Raw genomic sequence first — 22916 nt, 5'->3', positions numbered from 1 at the left:
GCCCTGCGGGCCGCGGCTCTCCCCGCGCCGCCGGCTGAGGGGCTGAGGGGGAGGCGCCGGGAGCACCGTCCCGCCGCTGCGGGCCCGTACAGGGCGGCCTTGCCTCCGCCGCGGGCACAGGGAGCGGCGTCCCGGCCCCGCGGGGCTGAGGGCAGCCCGGGCCCCGCGGTGCTCGCCGCTGCCGACCCAGCAGCGCCGGGGAAGGACGGGGCTCAGGAAGCCTGGTGAACAGCTGGTGGGGAGGTCTGTGAGGCCGGGGTGCCGATGGCATGAAGCTGAAGCCAGGCAGGAGTTGTTGATGTGCCGAGTCACACCTGGAGTGGCGTTAGTGGGGACACTGGTGAACACCGTCACCCTGATCAGGCTTTATTTTCCGAAGCTTAGGCGCTGGCTGCTCAGTGCACAATGAGTGGGGCCGTAGCTCAGTCCTTCCTATCATATGTGGTGTCGTGCGTATCCAGCGCGGGTAACGCAGGATCCGGGGAGATACCGTGGATCTATGTGTGTACGTTTCTTTAAGCCCTTCTTGCTGAAAATTTCAAAGGATGGAGATGGGTAGTAATCGTGCAGGAGTAATCCCAAAGACCGGGGATTGGGGGGGGTGGGGGGGTGGGAATCTCTATTATAAATTGTCTTTTAACTTGTGCCTTTAATTTGTTACTTCAGGCACTAAACACGTTTCAGCCCACAGTGTACAGGTCTCAGGCCACAGGGTTTACGCTGCTGCCACACTGCATTTGTGCTGGAATTCAGTTACTCCTCCCCGATGTTGGTCTGTTTGTCCTCCCAAAGTAATTTATGTGAACTCCTACAGGGAATCTCTCATATGCTGTGAGCTTTGATCCCTCATCAGCTCAGTAATTCCACGTCCTATCCTTAACCAGGTAGTTAAGTCTTATTTTTGAAGATTAGAGTGTTGTTTCATATTGGTCGTCTACAAAGAGAACTAAGTACATGTTGCAGAAGAAAATATGCAAGACATTGAAACAGATGCATATATACCAAATACCATATTTTGGCCTAAGTAATTCTCCTCCTAAATTCTGCACAGTAGTGATTCATGGTAAAAGACTCTACTCTTAAAAAAAGAAAAAATAGAAAGAGATGTGGGTAATACACAATGAAGACCGCAATAAAGAGCAAGGTCAGCCTCCAAACCAAAACTGTAGTTGTAAAAGCTTTGCCAGTGGGAGTCAGAATTGAATGTCTGCGTACATGCATGGAAGTAAGTGCAAGATCAGCACCTCAAGTAGGTGCTACAGGAGATCACAGCAGGGTAGGAAAGTCAGATTTTAGGAAAAGGGATGTTGCCCAGTTTCACACTTTTAACAGCCATGACAGACTTCTCAAATAAGGGAGATAAAATTTTAAGTCTTACTTTTGATGGACTGATTATAAAATCTACAGGGGAGGTTAAATTAAACAGAGACTTTAATTTCATGGGTAGGGAATTAGGAGAGTGAAATAATTCACCAAGGAAATGAAAACACCAGAGCATTCTTCAGAAATTTACTCTAGAAATAGACAATGTGTCAGTTATTGGAAAGAGCTTTGAACTGAATTTTAAAAATCCTTCAAGAATTGCCTAGCTTCAAAAAGAGACTATTTTAATTTTGTGTGGCTTTGTTAGTATGTACCTTTATTATTTCTGCTATAGCATGGCCAGTGCTACCATCATTTCTTCATGGTTTATTCCCACAGCTGGATAAAGCGTGCAAAGATCTTGAAAGATGGATCCTGAAATACAGAAAATGAGGGAAGTTGTCCTTGTCTACCTTGACAGAAGTGGTGGCCTTCAGAAATTTGTGCATGATTGCAAAAAATATAATGGTATTACTCAATACATAGTATGTTGAATTGATGCATAAACTTATGTTAACAAATCCATTATTTTAAAATAACTTTTTGTTCTTACAGACTCAAAACAAAGTTATGCTGTTTATCGTTTCATTATTTCAATTAATCCTTCTGACATTGCTGAATTGGATGCAACTCTTGGAAACTATATTCTTCATAATCCCCTACAAGCTGCACAGATTTTTCAGTCAGTAAGTGTATAACAGATGAGTAGGCAAAAGTGCATCATCTGAATTTTAACAAGATTTTCCTTTCTTAAGTGAAGTTATTTTTTCATCACAGGTATGCTTCGTAGCTATTAAGACATTATCATTAATTGAACAATTGCAGACAGAAGCCCAGGTGAGTCTGCATTGGTTTTCTCCATTTAGATCTTGAATCTTCTAAGTATAATGAAATATTAGCAAATATTGTTGTATTAGATTTTCATTTTCCCTTTGGTTGCAGTATTATTTAAATTAATAATAATTAAAAATAGCTGGAAGTCTCACCCTACCACATTGCAATTGTGAGATAAATTAATATGAAACCTAGTTACTCTTCATGTGTTTCTGAAAGTTTTTAAGTTATGTGTCACATTGTGTGTTTGTCCATAAAAACTAAAGCAGTTTTAAATAAAAATATGTTCTTATGTTAATGCTATTGTGTCTCTTGCTAGATCAGTATATTGCTGAAACCAACCCATCTGCCACCTTTACCAAGTTATGTTCTGAGTCTTTCTGCATATCCTTTTAATTACACATCTCAGAGATTTTATATGTCTGAAGGAATAGTGATTGCAATGGGAACTGTAACAAAATACACACAAGGAGCAAGATTTCTTTGTACTGAGGAAACCTGTCCATTCTCTGAAGGTAGTAAAAAATATAAAAATTAATAAGTACTATTTCAAAAGCTTTTAAATAAATTTGGTAATAAGACATTAAAAACCTAGCCTAACAAAGGTATTTTCCTGTATAGTTTTATTGCATATGCATACATTTTTGTAATGAATACAGTAGGATTTTTGTTAATTGAAAGGAGTGGATTTGCTCAGCATTATTAAATGTTTTGGAAGAACAGCTATGCCAGCAATCTCTTTTTCTAATGCTGAAGATAGTTTACAGGAAAAAACATAAGTCACCTGTGTAACTTGGAAATATTTAATATCTTAAATAACAATAAAATATCTCAAAAGTAAATAAGCTAAACTAGTAACATACCTTTTTCTTGGAAACTGTTTGTCTATAAAAAAATAGCACAGGACAATATGCTTAAGTGGCTGGCAAAAGCTCCTAGCATAGAACAAGTGATGCTTTGATGAGTAGTTGACTTCTGTGGAACTACTACTTTGGGTAGTATTACTGAACTGCTTGTCCCATTGCAGAGAGAGGCCTTAAGGGCTTTTAAGGCTGTTTTTTTGCTTCTTCTGCAAGAGACCATACAGTTACAGAAGAGATGCAAAATCCCAGAGTTTGGAGACTGCAGTTTAAGTCACACAGACATCTTTATGAGGACACATATCTCTAATAGTGACTATCCATATCCCATGTCATTCCCACGCCAGGCAGAAGCCGCAGTGGCTCACTCCTCAAGAAAGCCCAGCCAAGCTGTTCATCTTGGGAATGTGCAGTGGGAAACTGCCATCTCGTGGCCAAACACAATAAATCAGATGGGTTATTTTAGTTGCATATGTAAGGGAGGCTCATCTGAAGAAACACATAATAAATTTAGAATTTCACCGTCCAGTATTTTAATTGCTTCTGTTCTCCATGGGAAATTTAAAACTAGAACTATGCCTTCCTTTTAAATGGTTGGAGAATTATTACCTTTTTTTTAGGGTTTAGGTGCATCAGAGTGCATTGTCCTGGAGCTACAGAGTCTGCTACAGTGAGGACTGATTTTGTGTGTAGCTTGTGTTCTTCACCACTGCAGGAAGACATGAAATTTAGAGTACTTGGTGGTAGGATCTATGTAATCTTACTTTTGGATCTGGTAGTTTCCTACTTCTATTATATAATAAGTAAACAAAATATTTAAGTAGAAAAAGCTCACTTAAAATACACCAGTCTTTTAAAAAGAGATGTCTTTTAAAAAGAGAATTAACGTGGTTTTTTGCCTTTGTTTTGAAAGATAAACAAATAGTTGAAATGATTGATGCTCAAATTCTGAATGCTTTGAAAGGATATTCCATTGATAAATCACATTTCAGGATTCAGGCATTTACATTGTTCTTGAGAGGTAAGCTGAACTTTGGAGTTCTGTCAAAAATGTTTTAGAATTGATCTATAAGAATCGTTTGCAATTGTAGCTGCATTGTTTTGGTGGTTTTTTTGCTAAAATGGTGAAAGTCATTATTTATATTGCAGTTCTTTCTGTACTCCCCCCTTAATTTTATAAAAAGTAGCTAGGTGACAAAGCAGTGTGCACAGGTGATTGCAGAGTGTACATAGCAAAATTCTTGTGTCACTTTTACACCTCCATTTAATTAACATCCCCTGCCCAGCTTAGCAGTGTCTTATTATAACTGTTGCTTGTTTTTACCTCCTTTCTACTTCCTTTTGTCATGCTGTTCTGTACTGACTTCATGTATATTTAACATCCTTACTCAATCTAGCTGTTTTCCAGACTCCATCAGGATTTTTGGCTTCTACTACCACTACCATCCACCACAAACATTAAACGATTTCTAATGTTAATATCCAACTAAAATCACAACTCAGCAACATACTTCCATTAATTCTTAAAAATATCCCAAACAAACACACAGACAAGCAACAAAAAATCCTCATCCATTCCAAAAGTCTAGGGAATTATATGGTTCATTTATTGAAAACTAAGTAGAAAGAACTAGTAGTACTAAAATTATATTAAAAATTTATAGAACAATCTATGGTCAAGATACTGAGAGTTGTGTGCAGTAAATGTCTGCTGGCTCTAGTGATCAATGTGGTTACAGTGTTTCTCAGGCTGAGATTGAGATCTGGTTGAATCTAATTCTCATTTTCAAAAAATAAGTGGGATTTGGTTTCCTAAGGTGCACAAAAATATTAAGGTTCACAGAGCTATTTGTGGGTCTTTTTGAAATCTCTGTAGTTTGTCTCTCCTTATTATTGTGTTGGGTTTTTTCTCTGACATTTTATAATAGTGGTAATGCCACAAACTTCAGAGTAGGAAATATACTTGCAAAACTATTCATTTTCTTTTCAATGCAGGACTAAATGCATTGTCCATTTTCTTTATCATGAAATCTATTCTCCCTAACCTACTGTGCCTTCCTTATCTTTTGCACTAAATAATTAAAATTGTATGTTTCATTTTATTCTAGTCCATTATCAATCTGGCCTCTAGCTGTTTGTGCCAATGTTAAATCATAAAAGCAAACATTCAGAATGCGTAGTTTTCTGACCATGTCTTCAAAACTGTTTCTATGCTCTAACATATCTGTAGCTTTGCCCCCCTGCACTTAGTTTTTTTATTATTTGCAGATGAACTGGCCAATAAAATGACAATAGGAAACCACTACAGGATTATAGGAATTCCAGCTTGTGTACAAAATGGCCTACAAATGACTGCATGTATAGAAGTCAATAGTGTACAGCTCTACAAACCAAACGGTAAGAAAGTTCCATTAAAAATTGACTTATACCCTGGAAAACCTCCTGGAAAAAAATCTTGATAATGGGTTCAGTTTTTTATTAACTAAAGGTCCAGAGTGCAAAACCACTCAGGGACTGTCCTCTTACAGCCTGAAATGTGTACTTGCTGTTATTTGAGAGTATCTGCTTTTGCCTGATTTCCATGCATTGAGAAACTCCCTAATTATCTAGTAGTTCTTCAGCTTCTCTTTCCATCTTCTCCTATCCATTGCAAAGTACTTTGTAATCATATAAAATTAACCTGATATTTCAGTTTGTTTTTCCTTTCTTACTGCATCAATTCTAACAGATCATGTCTGCCACCTTTTTAGAAGTAAAATTAACAGTGTCAGATGCTTACATTCTGAATTTGTGCTTAATATAAAGATGTATTTGTTCTTAGTATGTTTTTGTATCATGACTCCAATGGTGATTTGTTCTAACTTACCTGCATAGGTCTCTTTAATGTGTTTGTTCACCTGTACTTTGTTTCCATTTAGAGCCTTCTTTTGTCAGTGACAATTTCAAGTATCTGCTCTCACTCACTTCAAGTTCATGCTGGAGGTTTACTGCTGTCCTGGCCAACATCTTTGCTTCTCAAGTTGTTCCACCAGGCACTTACAATACTCTTAAACTTGCAATATTGCTGAGTCTAGTACAGACATGTGAAAAAGAAAATGCAGATTATCTGGATCTCTTGATTATGACAAGTGACCCACTAGTAATTGACAGGTAAAGAGATTTCCTTTTTTCCCCACAGAAATTAGAATTTAAAATCTAGTATTTTTAAAGATAATAGGATTGGTCTTATATGAAAAGCTGCAGACTTTATTTTAAAAGAATATACAAGGCTCCAACTTAGTTAAATACTCAATTTTTATCCCTTGGACATTTTTCTTTCACATGGTAACTCTAGATCAGAACTTCATTAATTATAAAACTTTTGAAAACTCTTGCAAGATTACAGTAAAAATTTAACACTAGCACTGTTTTGCAGAGTTCAGATAAAAGCTCATTCCTCTAAAATCAAAACTGAAGGCTGTCCCAGAAGCTGGTAACAAAAAAAAGGGCTGAACTTCTCAAACCTTGTGTCAATGTAAGCTCTCTCATCACTGCTTCCTAGCTACGGGCCTTTTGAGCAGCGTATAAATAGATGCTTCCTTTTTTATCTCTTTTTCATAAAAAAACATTCAAATAAGGTATCAGAACTCACATGCATCTTTATACATAATCATAAATCGGCTTGTTGCCTTTAAATATTTTTCACTATGCATTTTATGTATTTACCTATTCATGCAACAATAAACTGTTGACACAATCTTACATACCCTGCAGAAAAGTACAATATGCTCAGATTTACATTAAGTTAAGCAAAATCACTATCTCCTTTCATAACTTAAGAACTATGAAAGGGGCATGAATTTTATTTTCATTTGGAAGTTATATAACCAATTCACTAATATTTTTTGTTGTGAAAAAAATCCTAAACTTTGACCTTTTAAAAATTTAGTTGTAGGAATTAGTTCAAATTTTTAAAAACATGAACTGCAAGATTTCTTTTTTTACAGGTTAAGATTAAGATTTCTTAAGAGAAACAGCAGTTTTGTGTTTTAAGAATCAAAACATCTGGTTGATAATAAAACAGTTGCACACTGTAAATCATGATCAATATTGTAATTTGTAATATCTTGCATTGCACAGTATTGACTATCAGCAGCCTGTCAGAGTAGGCATTTCCTACATATTTCCATTGCTGCAATACCCAATTTACTAATTCTTACTAATTTTTACTAGGTAATTTTCTCCCAGGTCATAATAGTGGGGCAAACCATGCTCTGACATCTTAAAATCATTGAGATGCTTTGATTGTGGAACCAGACAGACAATTTGCAACCTCTCTGTGCCAAAGAACATAATGCAGGGGATGAAAAAGATTTTTTATACCCTCTTTCTCCAAAATAATTGGAGGGGAGTGTGTAACTCAGGAAAGCAGAGCTTACAAGTTCCAGCCTTTTCATTTTTCCCAGATGGTCAGAATTACTAATCCTCTAAACTTTAAAATCACTGGAAAAGTTTCTGTAGAATAGAAAGAGGTGTTAACAATGTGGGGTTCAATTACGAGACATCTTTGATATCCTAGGATTTACTTCTGCAACCCATGATGTGCCTCATGTTTAATCCATAAGTAGTAGTGTCTTGATGACAGCTGTTAGAAAGCAGGCTTGAACCTTTTGCATTTAAACAGTTAGTTTTGATGCTTGTTTCATGTTAGGGATTTATTTGTTCTTGTTTTTTAAGTGAGTCTTAATACTTATCAAGTTTTTTTAGAAGTTAGTAATTTAAAAATTTATGACTGACAGAATTATTTAATCCTCCAGGCTTCTGAATTACAGTTTATGTCTTCTGCCTCGTGGCATACGACACCCACCTTCCAGTGACCTTTTTCCTTGTGTGTCCAAAGATAAACACGGAACTGGAAGTGCCAGTATTCAAGCCTGCAGCGCTGTGCTGGCCAAGGGTGGCATCTGTTACATAGGAGACTTAAGTTCATACAAAAAGGATAAACTTGAACTTCTACAGTCTGGTAATTTCCCACTCCTAATAAATGAGGAAACAGAAGTAAACAAAGATGCAAATTCAAGGCTAGGTTTGTTCCTAGCTTATGGCCCTCAAATGCTGCAAAAATCTGTATGCTCTTTTTAATGGGTCTGTGTAAGACACAAGAACAAAAAAGCCAAGGTCCTGTAAATTTTTATCTGCTACGCTACAGACATCCATTAATCATAACAATTCAGCAAAATCATAATCATGACTGATTTCAGATGTGTGTGGGACTACAATTTATAGCTAAGCTAAATCCATCATGTAACTGATGAATTTTGTCTTATCCTAGTGCTAGAGAGCAGAACAACAACTGTATTTATTCCTGGGAAGAAATATGGAGAAGAGGCTGACCAACAAGTCACTGTTTCAGTTCAGACCAACTTTTGGTCCTTTGTAGATGTGGACTCTTCCTCAAAGAAACATATACAAAAGGAGAACTTTCTAATTGGACAGATGGTAAAGCACATGCCTTGTTCTGAGAGTAACTGTGCTATAGCTGGCACTGCTGTTTATTTCCACCAATAAAATAATGAAAACAATAAAACTTGTTAGTCGTTCCCAGAAAGTCACAACTTAAGTAACTTTAAATCAGTATCTTCTAACATGAGGTAGCTTTCCAAAAAAGTAGGTGTCATTCAAACAACATTTTACCAAGTAGTACAGGTAATTCATTAGATAATCTTGCAGTGTAAGTGGATATAGGATGTTTCAGATATAAAACACCATGATGCTTCTACAAGTCAAAAGCCAAGATAAAGATGTTTTCTTTCTATGGATCTTTTCTTTAGGATGTGAGTTTGATTCCAGTTAACCTTGTAGACGGTTTTGGGCTCTTGATCTACAATGAATTTCCTTCCTGTCGCCTGTCTTCTCCTGTTGTACATCATACCTTGAAAAAAGCCATTAATCCTGAAGCCATGCTGTACAAAGCTTCACAGCAATTCAGAACACAGGACTACGAGGAGGTAACAAATTATACACTATAATTTAGAAATGCATTATAATTGTGAGTATCATACTGGGTTTGGCATCAGAAAGTTCTCTCTGCTGTCTGCTTACTTTTAATATTCACTTTCTGCCCTTTCTCCCACCATATTTCCACTAGCACTATTAGGATCATTAACAAAAGCAGCTTCAGATCTTGAAAAGGGTCAGTATAATAAACACAGTTTGAGAGTGTTTCTGGAAAACATACTAAGTTAACATTCATACGAGAACAGATCTCCAATATCAGTTTTTGATCAAAAAGTTTACAACCAGTAGTAGAAGTTAATATTCCATTCTAATGAAATTGTCAGTATCTGTAGCATAACGAACACATGATTCCCCTAAGGAAGTGTTCAAGGCTAGGCTGGATGGGGCTCTGAGCAACCTGATCTACTGGAAAGTAAAGTTGGAACCAGAGTTCCAACGGAGTGCGGGAGTCCATTGGAGTAAAGTTAGAATGGGATAACCTAAAGGTCCCTTCCAACCCAAACCATTCTATAATTTTGTTTACTATCCAAGATGTGTCCTTATTATCCTTCATATTTTTCTTATTCAGTACAGCCAAATATACAACTGTCTTTACTAGTAAAGCTATTTGTAGAATATATTGTCCAGCCTCTATTATTATGGCACTGCTATATTAGGTGTGAAAAAAAGTCAATTCCTTATTTCTGTGTTAAATATTTAAAGTTCATGCCCTCTCTCTAGTTTATTTTGTTTGCTAGGAATCTTCATGTTGAACTGAGTTCAGAAGCAGAAAGTCTCATTCAGGGCTATTATCTTGCAAGTCGCAGGGTGAGAAGAGATTCCATTCATGGATCAACATTATCAGCCTCTGCTCTAAAAATTCTGTATGTCCTACTTTTCCTTTTCAAAGAGAAATTGTACTAATCTGCTCAGGAGCTTGTTTGATAAAAAGCTACATAAGACTCATGTTTTAAAAAGTTCAAGCATAAATAATCTTACTTATTATTTATGAATGCCATTTATTTTATATATTGACACTGCTAAAAGAAACCCAAGTTCAAACAACTTTGCCAGGCAAAAAAAAAAAAAACAAAAACCCCAGCTACTTACAATACATATCATTATTAAAGCTATCTAGGAAAAAAAAGGAATTTAAATATGTACAGCTTTATTATGAGAGCAAAAAAAGTATTAAAGGATAACATGCCAAGTTCCACTTTTTAGCACAAAAAGTTCATGCATAATATGTATGTTGTCAGTGGTAAGTGTAACTGCACAGCTGAAGTATGAAAAAAACCACTCCAGTGTTAACTTTTAATTTACACAAGTCCTTGATACAGGGAAATACACATTGATACAGGGAAATACACATTAATGCTTGCAGTTATTTTTTATTTCTGACATGCTTATATTGATCTCTTAGGATTTCACTGGCTAAGGCTCATGCCAAGCTCAGCTTAAGACAGAGAGTACTTGAGGAAGATGCAGTGATTGCCGTCTTGTTGCTTGAGTCATCGCTGACCCTAAAACATGGTAAATAATGCACAACAATTCCTTAGGCTTGGGTGCATTACTGTCACATCTGTCAGTCTGAAAAAATTCTACATCCATTCATTGCAATAGCAGGTAACTTCAAATCAAAATCCAGAACTTCCACTGCTGAAGACTGGCACTGGAGAAGTCTGTCAGTTTGTCTCAGTGCTGTATGTAATGAGGCCACAGGCCAGCACCAAGTCTGTCTTTCATACTGGTTTATTTAAGGCACTGCACTTCTAACACTGGCTCAGGTTAAACTAAGGACAGATTTCCCTCCCTGGGGAAGCAAAAAACATTGGACTTTTTTTGTTTATTAAGCATCAGTCATTTTTTCACACACAGATTGGAAGCAAGGTAAGAATTATGATCTAGGATTGTATTACTAAGTAATTTGCATCACAGCTCAAAAATTTGGCAAATATAAAGTCTTACAGCTTAATTTCTTCTTTGCCTAGGCACATCTGCACTATGTGTAGCACCAAATCCTGTATTTCCATTTGACCTCAGTGATGAAAACTCCCTGCAACAGAGAGATATATACCTCATGCAGTGTCACCATCAACTGCTGAAGTTTATTGCTGCCTATAGCCCAGGAATTCACATTAACACTAATGAAGAGTAAAAACTCCACTCTAAGTAAAGCCTGAGGCTTTGGCTTTTTCAGAGGCTAGTTAGAAATTCAAAATTACTAAAAACAGAAGACAGTTCAGTGATGTTTTACCAAGGAATAAAGTATAGCTGACAGGACTTGAATAACAAGTTTTGTGAGTTATTTGAAGGCAAGAGGATGTCTTCATCCTGGAAAGCCATGGCTTCAGAATACAGTCCCAACCAGAACTTCTCTTCCTGGCTACAGCTAAGCAAGGAGTAATTTAGGATTCAGGATTTTTAATAAGACTACAACTTTAAATTAAACCACCAGTTCAGAATCTAATGTTTCATTTCAGCAGTTTTTCTTGCTTCCTTTCAAATGTATCACCCACCCAAAGGGTTAAGGAATTTTAAGAACATTCAAACTCTTATTTTCATAGTTTAAGTCAACAGTCTTTACTTACTCATGTTGTATAGATTTTGAAATGTATAAAAGCATTATCATACTGCTTCATGTTCTGTGTCTTTTTTTACACTACAGCAACACAAGATTAGACAAGGATGCCAGATGCTCCTGCAGCCAAAACCCAAACAAAACAAAAAAGCCTACAAAACAAACCACATAAGAAACCCACCAAACCCCCACAATCCGCAAAACCCAGTGTTTCCACATTATTTTATATAGACTGCAAGGGATAGTAGAGTGCTACAGTTAGGTAAAAGAATATTAGACAACCTGGTAGGCAGGTAGCTCAATAAGTTCAGCTCTACCTCACTGTAAAAACAAATGAAGAAAATGTGGTAGGAGGTGGTGTTTGGAGCACCCTATGGTTCCCCAGCTAGGGGCTTTCCTGTGTTTCATCTTCCTAGTAAGGATACAGCACTAGGCATAATCCTCAGCAAGCCTTGTATCCATGAGATACATCTTAAATAAAAAGTTGCAGTAAAATTGTCCAGACTTTCTGTCAAATCTGGACAAGCTGAATAATTAAGGCTTGTGTTACTCCTACCCAGGATGTCATCCAGCAGGATCAGAGTGCTATTGCTCCCATAGCCTCAACAAAAAAAAATAAGTTACTGTAAACAGAAATCCAAGACTTTATTCATACCCACTACTAACACTGTAACCACGCATCTAGACAGCACTAATTTTCCCACATTTTAATCTTTGCCATATTCACTCTTGATCCATTTATTTGATACACTTAAAAATTGATACTAAGCTCTCAGACTGCCCAGAAGGCCGCTCATCTTTCTAGAGTGACACTGTACCCTGAATTTCATTCCAGGATTATTCATTTTCAGTGAACAGCTACTCCCCGCGGTACTATGGAACCAAGCAGGATTTCTGACGAGCAGGAAGGACAATGGAAGCATTTCCAAATGCATTAGAACTCCACATTCCAGGCTGCTGTTTTCAAGCTAAGAACAATAACAGTAATGAGTTAGTTTCCTGTACCCTCAGTTAATCTTACACTAAGGTACTACCCTTACTGGCATTTCAGATCTTGAGATACACATCAAAAAACATTCAGATGGGTAAACGGCAAAAGTCTCATCATTATGCCAGAAATATTACTCTTTAAGGGTAGACTGAAATAGAATTCCTTTATAAATCACTATTTTTGAGAAGCAATATTAAGGGGTTTTCTGCAGAAAGAGCACAACATTTTATCCTTGCTTCTTCCCCAGTTTCTCCCATGAGCTCTTGAAAATTGGTAGATTTGTAGCAGTACCACAAGGAAAGGATGGTAGCCAACATGGCCAGTACAGGCTTTCCCTGGATGGCAGTACAGCCTGTAGGAGCCTGAGCACATGTGACAGTAAAAAAGCAACTGACCTCTTAAACACCCACTCTTCTACAAGTGGGTGGACTCTTCTGTTGGCCCTATGTGCACACACGAAGCTGGAATACAGTGGAGGTGGTCATCTGATGTCATGGAACCTTGGAAAAAAAGAAATAAAATCAGAAATGACAGGAGCAAATCAAAGTGGAAAATCCTACTGATTAGCTGGCACATCAGATATACAACACTGCTCATCACAACATTCAGTTGGGTAAACGGCAAAGGGTCATCATCACTATGCCAGCAGTTTCCGGCCTGTGTAAGGCTGCTTTTTCCAGGTACTAAACACAAGGGAATTGGTTAAGTTCGTCTCAAGAGTTGTACTTCCGTAAACTGAAGCAAAGTCTTCATTTTAACTGCTAAGCACAGAACAGGCTGAGTACAACCAAGAGAAAACCAGCTCTGTTTGGGCACAAAAATGCAGGTCCCTCTCTTACATTCAAGCCCCAGACATCAAGTATCTTTCTACAGGTAAAGCTCACTACCAGTCACCTTTCCCTTTGGAATATATTCCAAGATTGACACAGCTGAAGTGCCAGCATGGATTGTGATGTGAACATACTGTTGTTCACTTAATTCTCTCTGTTTCAGCTAACATCCGTCAATTCTTCCAATCAGAAGTCATGTTTCCCCAGTTAAAAACTAGGTCCTCTGATACAAGCCTCTCACTTTTGACTCCTTTGGGATTCTTGGATTGCACCTGCTTGGTTCTGGGGAGCAAGTCTTAAGAGATATTATAACTACCATAGTACCTTTTGTTAAGATTTCAATCTCTTAACCCTACATACAATCGAATTTCTCATTTTTCCATCTGTAAGGGACTTTGCAAGCCATTAAACAGCTTCAGAACTCTTGATCGGGATTTCATTATGCTTCCCTCAACATCTTGAAGTACAGTAAGAAATACTTACTTCTGTAGCTCCAGAATTCACGTGGCATCTTTCTGCTTGCAAGGCATGGCAGAGTCCAGACTGAGGATTTCCAAAGCCAGCAACAAACTCATCTTGAGCTTCACTTTCTGCCTAAAACAGTGAAAAGAAGATAAGTGATTCAGAGAGCTCCACTGCTGAGCCAGCAGCAAAAAGCAGTAACATCTCATTGGGAACAGTAAGCCAGTCCAAGAAACATGAACCCCATGCTCTCCTTGTAACTACCTGGGACAGAGCATCAGCTGAGATCAAGGTTAAGCAGAGGCATGACCATTTTCATACAACAAGCTCCAGTGTGAGGAATGACTAATTGCAGGACAAGTATAATGCTCCTAATGACCAGCCAGGCTCGGGGAGAGGAGCACCCTGGCAGGGTACAGCCTTTAACCCCAGCTCACATGTGACACTCTGGGGAACTCACTGATGTTTTACCACCAGTTGAACTGAGGTCAGCACTCACACCACAGTCTGTAATGCAGGAGAGCATTATCCCAGAGGCTGCTGATACTCATGGGGCCCTGTCCCTGCCAGACCCCACCAGTTTGGATCTGTGCCTATAACCCAAAAAAGGGCATAGTCTGGGTCACCTCACAGCCCTTGCCCAATTCCCTAAAGGAAAATAAAGGTAATTTATCTTGTGAATTCTGACAGGCATTTGCTGATGAAAACGATCTGTCAGCAAAACCAAGTGTCTCTAAATGTCCAATCTGTCAGTCCTTTCAAGACTTGATGAGCCAAGAGACAGCTCCAAGTAACCACCACGTGGCACACAGTAATTAGGTCCATCCCGGTCTCCCACGGCACCGGCTCTCCTGGGCAGCCTGTGTGGCTGGAGTGTCAGCCTGAACCGCACCACCCCAGCGCCCAGGGGAAACACGGGCACAGCCACAGCAGCGTGACAATCACCCCTCTTTCAAGTGACACCCTTGGCTGTTTAGAAAAGCACCTGAAACCATCCCTGCAATTCCTGAGATTACAGCCATTGCTTTAACCGGCCACGTCAAAAAATCCCGGTTTCTCACATTAACCACCCGGGAGCATTTCTAATTTCTCTGAGAAGGGCAGAAATCACTCGACTGTTCAGACGAGCACATGTCTGGACTGCCGCGGCAGGACTTCCTCCAAGGAGCACGGCGGGGGTCGGGCGGCTGAGGAATCCCAGGGATCGCTGCGGATCCACAGGGCGGGATCACAGCACCACAGAACGTTAAAGGTCTGGAACGGACCTTAGCGATCATCCAGTCCCAGGCCCTTTCCTGCCACGGGCAGGGACACCGCCCACTAGACCAGACTGCTCAAGGCCTTATCCAGCCCGGCTATACACGCCACCAAGGCCTGGGGCACTCACAGCCTTCCTGTTCCAGAGGCCTCGCCACCCTCACAGTAAAGAATTTCCTCCAACACCCAACCCAAATTTCCCCTTTTTCAATTTGTACTCATCAGACTCGGCGGCCGCTGCCGCCGCTCCCACGCCCGAGGCCGGGGCACGGCGGGACGGCTCCCAAGCCACGGATCAGCACGGGCACGTCCCACGCCCGGGCATTCCCCCTTCCCAGCCACCGCCTGGGGCTCCTCTCGCCAACCCGGGATCCTCCGCCAAGGGGAGCCCCCGCAGACACGGCCGGGCCCCGCCGCATCCATCCAAGCACCCACCGAGGCACGCAGCCCGACTGGAGGCGGGCAGGCGCGGCCGCTCCGGTTCCGTCCCCCTTGGAAAGGCCGAGTGCCCCCGGGATCCCGCTAAGTACGCGGCGCGCCGGGGCGGGGCGGGGCGGGGCGGGCACGGCGCCTTCCGGCTGCGCGCGCAGCGGGACACGGGGAGAGCGGAAGGGGGGCGGGTGGGGAGGGAAAGGAAAAAGGAGAGGAAAGGAAAAGGAAAAGGGAAAGAAAGGGAACGGAAAGGAAAGGAGAAGGAAAAGAGAAAGGGAGAGGGAGAGGATCCGGGTCCGCAGGCGCTGCTGGAGTTCGGGCTGCGAGCGGCCCGGAGTGGCGCTCCGTGTGCCGCAGGGTCTGCACGGACAGCGCCTCTGCCGTGGCCGCGGGAAGTTCACCTGTCCCATCCCTCCAAAGGAACGGCTGTGATGACAACGACCGGAGTTTGCCGAGATCTTTTAGCTTCCTCCGTGAGGAATGCCAGCTTTTGATAGCAGTGTGTAAACATTTTACAGCTGTGTTCCTGGGCACGTGCATATTCCTAGTGTTAAATGCCAAACTCTTGTGTTTCAGTACACGAAGATATGAGCTGTTCCTAGGAAATGTAGCACTGGAACCAAACGTCAGGTTTGAAGCAGGCAGGTTCAGAGGATCTGTTGTTATCCTGCTGTGTAAGTTTCTATAAGATAAAAGCTCTTGCCCTGGTCGAAGGGAGCGTGTTCCCTAAGCTGGTGTCTTCTGGAAGGAAAGGCATACTTCTGAGGCAGAATAATCTGTCTCAAGGGAAAAAAAAAATCCCCACTCATAAATACAGGGAACTGTTCTTAATTGAAGAACTGCTGTTGTAATTTTGCATGTTCTTACAAGCCTGTAGTAATTTCATAAAATGCTGAAAAAGTCTTAGGGATACAGCTGAAGTAAGTAGCAACAGTGCTTGCTGCTCTTATTCTCTGGCTGCCTGCAAAGCATGGTAAATATTTAGTATTTACTGCAAGGGATGTGGAGAGCTCCAAATTTTACCATATTTTTTTAACAAAAGTTGTTCTTGGTAGTATTTTGGTTTTCCTTTTTTCCTAAAAGTAATTTTAAAATTTAAAGTCTTCAGAAAGGAGACAACATCTATAAATTCAGAATATTATCATGTACAATGAGAAACTGATACAGGTCTTGCAGCTTGCTTGAGTCTGAGATGGAGTGCCATCCATTCATAACTTTCCATGTTTTTAACCCTTATTGCTCAAGCATTTTTCATTCTTACAGATTCAGCTGGGTTGGAGAAGACTACTGATCACCTTTGACTGATCACCACCTTGTCAATTTGATCAGCCTTTACTAAGTGACATTTCCTGACTTTCCTTGAACAGCTCCAGGAATGGTAACTCCACCACCTCGCCAGGCAGCCCATTCCAATGCTTAACAGCCCTTTCTTTGAAGAAATTCCTCCTGACGTCCAACTGACCCCCTGCTTCTTGGTTAAGCAGTCATAATCTTTCAATTTAAAGGAATTTAAAAACACTGAGGAATATTTTTTTTTCCTGTTCTTGAATACTGTCCCTTCCAGATATATTATCTTGTTAAAATCTCAGAATGCTGCAGGGGCAGTTGAGAGCTCCAGATTTTACCATACTGTTTTTATGAAAGTTGTTCTGGCTAATAATTTTGTTTTTCTAAATACAGTTTTAAATTTAAACCATGAAGCTTTCAGAAAGAAGACAGCATCTATAAATGTAGAATATTATTGTGTACAGTAAGAAATTGATATAAGATTTTGCAACTCAAAGTATATTCACTGAATAATATTTAATAGAACATTTACCTCAGCAATAACAAACCATATGAGAAGTACAGTGTTTTACAGAACAGATATAACAGATGACATTTGTGCATTTAGTTTCAACTTTCTTCTTGCCTAAATACAGATGTTTAAGTGAACAAGCCAACACTTTGGGTTCACCTGCTCCAACATGTGAACCCCGTAAATGAAATGAGCCGTGGTGTGATGAGCAGACTCGTGGTTGTGCCGGGGGAGCAAACCCAGGCTGAGCCTGTAACATGCAGCACGGTCCTGCAGGTGGGTACAAGCAGCGCCCAAATTGCAGCACTGTGCAGGAGGGACAGGTCTCTCAGCGCATTTTTACTCCATGAACATGCACCCATATTCCCAGCAATAGCTACAAACGTGTGGGACTGTCTGATGGCTGGAGCCCTGACCTGACAGCTGCGGTCAGGGGATTTCTGCCATCAGCTTTAAGCAGTGGAGAAAGTCTATGTGGGATTACAGCTGCTATTTTTAGCCTTGCCCTTCTCTTTTCACCCAAGCCTGTTTTGCCCTGTACTTGGCCATTAGCACATAACTCCGCCTCTCTTTCCTCACAGCACTTATCCCAGAGAGGACAAGGATACTTGACTCTGCTGGCAGCTCTTTGCTGCTGCTGCTCGGATTGGTGCTGGCTGCAGTCACCACCTCCCGCTCCCCCTCATTCAATGATGTGTCACTTCAACTTAATGAGGTATTAATTACATTTAAGAATCAATTCCTTCTCCTCTACAAACAGTATTTCAGAAATTGCAGTTTGTCTGTAGATACTGTTTTTTTAACTTAAATATATATTTATATAAGGTGTAATAAATAACCATTTTATTCAAAGCAAGAAGGGAGGTTAGATCTGGGAAGATGTTGATGTTTCCCCATGGCTTGCGCTGTCTCCTTGTGCCGAGTGAGTCAGAAACGTTCCCGTGGCTCCAATGTACAGCCTGGAACGCATGGGCCACTTCTGCAAGAGAGGAGACAAGCACAGCACTGAGACACCCAGCATCTCTGCTCTCCAGCTGCAGTTCTCAGCAAAGATTTGATGGAATCACAGTACAAGAAAATAGGAAACTCTTGCTATCACCAAACAGTTCCTGTTTTGTCGTTCAATGGAAAATGTTTGGAGCTTGTTTGGAGCTCAGCCTGGATATTTGCTTTGGCAATTAATTGTGAGGCACAGCTCCCAAGCCTGCCATGCCCCAGCAGACAGGACCACACCGTGCTGGCCAGTCAGTCAAGCTCAGTTTGTGTCACAGATGTTCTGTTAGTAGAATAAGACAAAGAATTCCTTCTCAAGGCACCAGGGATGCTACAGGGATACACCTGCTGCTGCTGAAGGCTGTGAGTCTAAGGGAATTTAATGTAATTGCACCTTGGCAGTCTTCAGCACTCTCAGCATCATGTTCTTGTCAGCTCCAGCTATTTCAGATGACACAGTTCATCTTTACACTCACTGATTTTTGGAATCATCAGTTAGTCTTGGTGTTAAATATTTATTCTGACAGCTTGAGTTTCTAACCCCAGCAGGTTGCAAGCAGCCCTGTGGTAAAGGTGGCTGCAGTCGGGCACCCAGAACTTGGGACAGAGCATCCAGCTCTGTTTGCTGTGCCAAGGTCATTATTAAAGAGGTGGATGCTTGAAGAGACAACTTGTTGCACACATTGGATGCAAAAATACCTGAAATGCAGCCAGCATATTGTTCCAAAAGAATGCAGATTTTTAAAGACTCTTTTGGGAACAGACTGGCCACCTTTCCTGTGGGTAAGGGGCACTTAATAATACTGCAGATAAATCTCAGCTCTTCTGTTCAAAACCTAAAGCACAGCATATCCTCACTTTTTAGAAAAACTGTATAAGCTCATTAAGCGGTTTCATTTCAAGTGCGATGTTAAGAGTTTGTCACTAATAAACCATCCAAGTTCAAAGTCATTAGCCATATTTTTCATTCAGTGAACACACAACTGTACTTGAATATTCAACTTTCCTCACTATTTGCATTTACTATGCTTAATCTATCAGCTTAGTTAAAGACTTTAAAAGTCGTCTCATATCCTGCGTTTTGGGGTTTTTGACGCACATACTAGGAATTGACTGTGACACATTCATCAAATATATTAATAAAAAATTAATTGCTTAAGTGAATCCAGCATTACTCTCTTCCAGTAGCCTGGGAAATGGGCATCTGGATCATTTAACTGCTGCAGTAACTATTTAAAAGTATTTTTCTGCCAGTAGTAGTTGGCAGCTGCATAAAAAGTACCATGAGAGACCAGTGTCCTTTCACTCTGACTGAGGGAAGTAACAGAAGCTATTTTTAACTTATTTTTAAATACATCACAGTATTTTTTTACTTAAATTTTATAGCCATCTTCTAATTGATATGGAGGTTTTGCTTTCTTTATGAATCTGCTAATCATTTAAATGGCCTCAGAAGCCTACATTCACATCATACTTTAAAATATAGCAACCAACATTGTGAACAAGGAACTCTCTGTGAATTAGGCACTTTTTAGAAATTAGAGATTACTTCACAAATTAATCTTAATTAAATCATTCTGAATTCAGACTCTTAGAAAGAAAAGAAAACATCCCAGTGCTCTAACTCACTCCCTGTAAGCAAAGCCAAAGAAAACACCCTGCGGTGTCTGAGCCCCATCAGTCAGAGAGCACTGCATTTGGAAACAGTTTCCAGCCCGGTCCTCTCTAAGAGCAGTTCCCCCTTCTCATCCCTTCTGCATCGCTGTGATTTTTTTCTGACAAAGGGAAGAACGTGTACCAACCAGAGAAATGCTTCAGTGGAGCACTTTCATGGCAGTAATTAACACATGGCTGGTAATTAACACCGCTGTTGGCACTGGGCTGGCAGGGCAGATGTGGCTGGGTCACCACTGTGGGACAGTGTTGGGACAGTGTCACCTCACCACATACACCCTCCACAGCAGGATCCACTGGGTTCCTCAGGATCAACAAGGTTTCCACACAGGGACCAAGAAGATGCAAGGACTCCTGTGGTGCTGCCCTTCGTTTCCAAAAACCAGGTTTGGATCTGCATGAGATTTGTTATTTTGGTGCAAAGCTCCTAAAGCTGGAGGAACAAAGCTCTAAGATATTTCCATCAGACCCCTAAGACCTAGGCACAGTGGTTAGTCCAGGCAGAATTTCCATGTAATACCTCTAGGCAAGGTCCAGGGACGTGAAATCTTTAGTTTCAATTACGTGTCTAAGGCCAGTGTACTCACTCACTGACAGAAGACGGTGGCTGTCCCTGAGCTCCCTACCTTGACAGGGTGGAGGTACCCGTCCCCGCGCAGGGTGCCCAAGCCCTCTCCCGGTGACTCCTCCTCATCCTGAAGGCTGCGGGTGAGGTGCGCGATGTAGGTGGTGGCCAGGAGGAGCACATCCAGCTTGGAGAGCTTGGTGTCGGGCGGCACGGAGGGCAGAGTCTTTTGCAGCTGGAGGAAGGCGTGCCGCAGGGTCTGCACCCGGCTGCGCTCCCGGGCGGCGTTGGCGGCGGCGGGGCGGCCCGGAGCGGCAGCGGCCCCGGCCCCGGCCCCGGCCCGCGGCCCGGCCGCCAGCGGCGGGCAGCAATTGCTGCCGCCGGCAGAGGAATCGGGCTCTGCGCCCGGGCTGGAGATCTCCTCGCTGCTCTCTGCTAAGCGCCCACAGTCCATCGGTGACGTGCCCGCCAGGGAGGGTCCTGCAAGCAACAAGAGCATCTCTAAAGTAAGATGCTGCGGTGAGCTGGAGCCAGCTGCCTTGTTCTCAAAACAGGGATGGTCAGAAACCCAGGCACTGCCTGTGCTAGGAAAAGCTGGAATGCAGCTCTGTGAGCCGCTTTTCCACTCGCTGCTTACGAATTCAGCATCACCCAGGGGTACAGAACAGAAGTTAAAATCTTTGTAATGATTTTTTTATTTGATTTTTTTGGCGGTATTACACAGAACAACTTTTTTGAGTCACTTATAGCCCAGAGATGACTTCTGAGAAAACCCAACAGGCACCACCCAGAGGCACTGCCACAGTGTTTTCCATTTATAATCAACTAAAAATTAGGCTAAAAGCAATTTTTAAAACTCCATAATTTGGGATGTGGAACTGTTAGTATATTTTCTATATATACTATATTTTTCTATACTGTTAGTATATTTTCTATATATACACTATATTTTTCTATATTTTCTATTTTCGCTGCAATCATTTTATGAACAGATGATCAGTGCTCCGTGGACTATGGAAAGAAAAATATCATTTTCAAATGCATCAGTAAGCGAAGACACAGAGCACGGACTCAGTTTTTGAAGGGCAAAATTTGGCCCAGCATTTTAAAGGATCATGAACTGACTTCTCCTTTCCTAATCTTACTAAAGAAACTGCATGCTTATCCTTTCTCATCTACATTTTCAAACTTCAAAAGAATTTTGTAAGATTTATTTTGGCCATTGGGGGGCAAAATAACCTTTTGAAAACATAAAAAAATGTTTAGAGAAAAGCTGAAAACTTCAAGGTCTTTTCTCAGCTTTTTGTAAAGCTGGTCAGTCAGCTCTGCCTGTAATACAACCTACAGTCCTTTAATTCATTCAGTTCCACAGAAAAATGCAATTCAATCAATATTCCCCAAAGTGCAGCACTTCTTAGCTGGAATAATACCTGATCCTGTTGTCCTCAGCCAAGCAGCCCTTGTGGGTGTCCCAGATCTTGGTTTTCACGTGTTAGGAGCGTCTGTTCCTGTGACAGCCTGGCTAGACAAGGGCAGAAACAAGTTATTAAACCTTTTAATTTCATCCAACTACCTTGTAATTAAAAGTTTAAATAACATTGATGCACATAAATGACTGAATATATACATTTACAAGAATTAGCTCTTGATTTTGCAGAGCATTTCAAGCACACAGTGAGGTCAAAGATTTCTATCAAAGACAAGGAAAGGTTTCTAAATAAACCTTTTTGCAATGCTATAATTTGATGGTATTTAGAAGATATTTTTATTGTTATTATTTTGGGTAATTAATAGTGATTAATTTGCTATTAATGTGGCTCACAGAATATTATCATGTAATGGTCTCTTCAGCAGACTGAAATTATTTGTGAAATATTCTATGCACATTATAACTCTAAACCAAAGGAAAAAATCTCACTATTCTTTTTATTGTAGTGTTTATGATCAGTATAAAATAAATCTTACATTAAGACTACATGAGCTCGTCTTGAGTGAGGGCTGAAAAATGGTCCTTACATTGGCTATTGCCTCTAACTTTAAAAAAAAAGTTGTTATATGCTTTTATGTTGGTGTTTGTTCATTGTGTTAAGGCATAGTCAGATCTAAATGCATTTTAGTTTAAAAAAAAACATCATTGTGGAAATGGACATCAAGACATTCATTTAAGATAATTACAATGATCTTCACTGGCAGAAGAATCTAACAATTTATGTTTAACAGCAGGATTTCTCACTGCCATCTCACATCAAAATCCCAGTGGTAGGAGGAAGTCTTCCCCCATTACTGGAGAAGTCTGAATTA

General features: G+C 40.6%; 2 protein-coding genes and 1 long non-coding RNA gene across 3 annotated transcripts; 1 reads left to right on the top strand and 2 right to left on the bottom strand.

Annotated features, from left to right (window-relative positions):
- Positions 1-1730: 1730 nt before the first annotated feature.
- MCMDC2 (minichromosome maintenance domain containing 2) lies at positions 1731-11197 on the top strand (the record flags this gene model as incomplete). Its single annotated transcript, XM_084203666.1, has 14 exons — positions 1731-1830; positions 1918-2048; positions 2140-2199; positions 2516-2711; positions 3677-3799; positions 3970-4077; positions 5325-5453; positions 5975-6206; positions 7853-8058; positions 8368-8534; positions 8867-9043; positions 9774-9916; positions 10456-10565; positions 11024-11197. 14 exons carry the CDS (start codon positions 1731-1733, stop codon positions 11188-11190), a joined length of 2049 nt encoding a protein of 682 aa, XP_084059792.1. The 3' UTR covers positions 11191-11197.
- A 31-nt stretch (positions 11198-11228) lies between these two features.
- Positions 11229-15710, bottom strand: LOC311152519. The gene is made up of 4 exons (XR_014616078.1): positions 15589-15710; positions 13918-14028; positions 13000-13104; positions 11229-12581 (listed from the first exon to the last, which is right to left on the bottom strand). It is a non-coding gene; the product is annotated as an uncharacterized lncRNA (long non-coding RNA).
- A 2538-nt stretch (positions 15711-18248) lies between these two features.
- On the bottom strand, positions 18249-21069 carry TCF24 (transcription factor 24; the record flags this gene model as incomplete). Its single annotated transcript, XM_084212584.1, has 2 exons — positions 18249-18362; positions 20677-21069. The coding sequence occupies 2 exons, from the start codon at positions 21067-21069 to the stop codon at positions 18249-18251; spliced, it is 507 nt and encodes a 168-aa protein (XP_084068710.1).
- Positions 21070-22916: the final 1847 nt, after the last annotated feature.

The sequence above is a fragment of the Fringilla coelebs genome (genome assembly GCF_963513975.1).
Source record: "Fringilla coelebs genome assembly, chromosome: 1".
Lineage (NCBI taxonomy): Eukaryota > Metazoa > Chordata > Aves > Passeriformes > Fringillidae > Fringilla > Fringilla coelebs.
The sequence above is the reverse complement of the archived record's forward strand: the minus strand, read 5'-3'. Positions and strand labels throughout refer to the sequence as shown.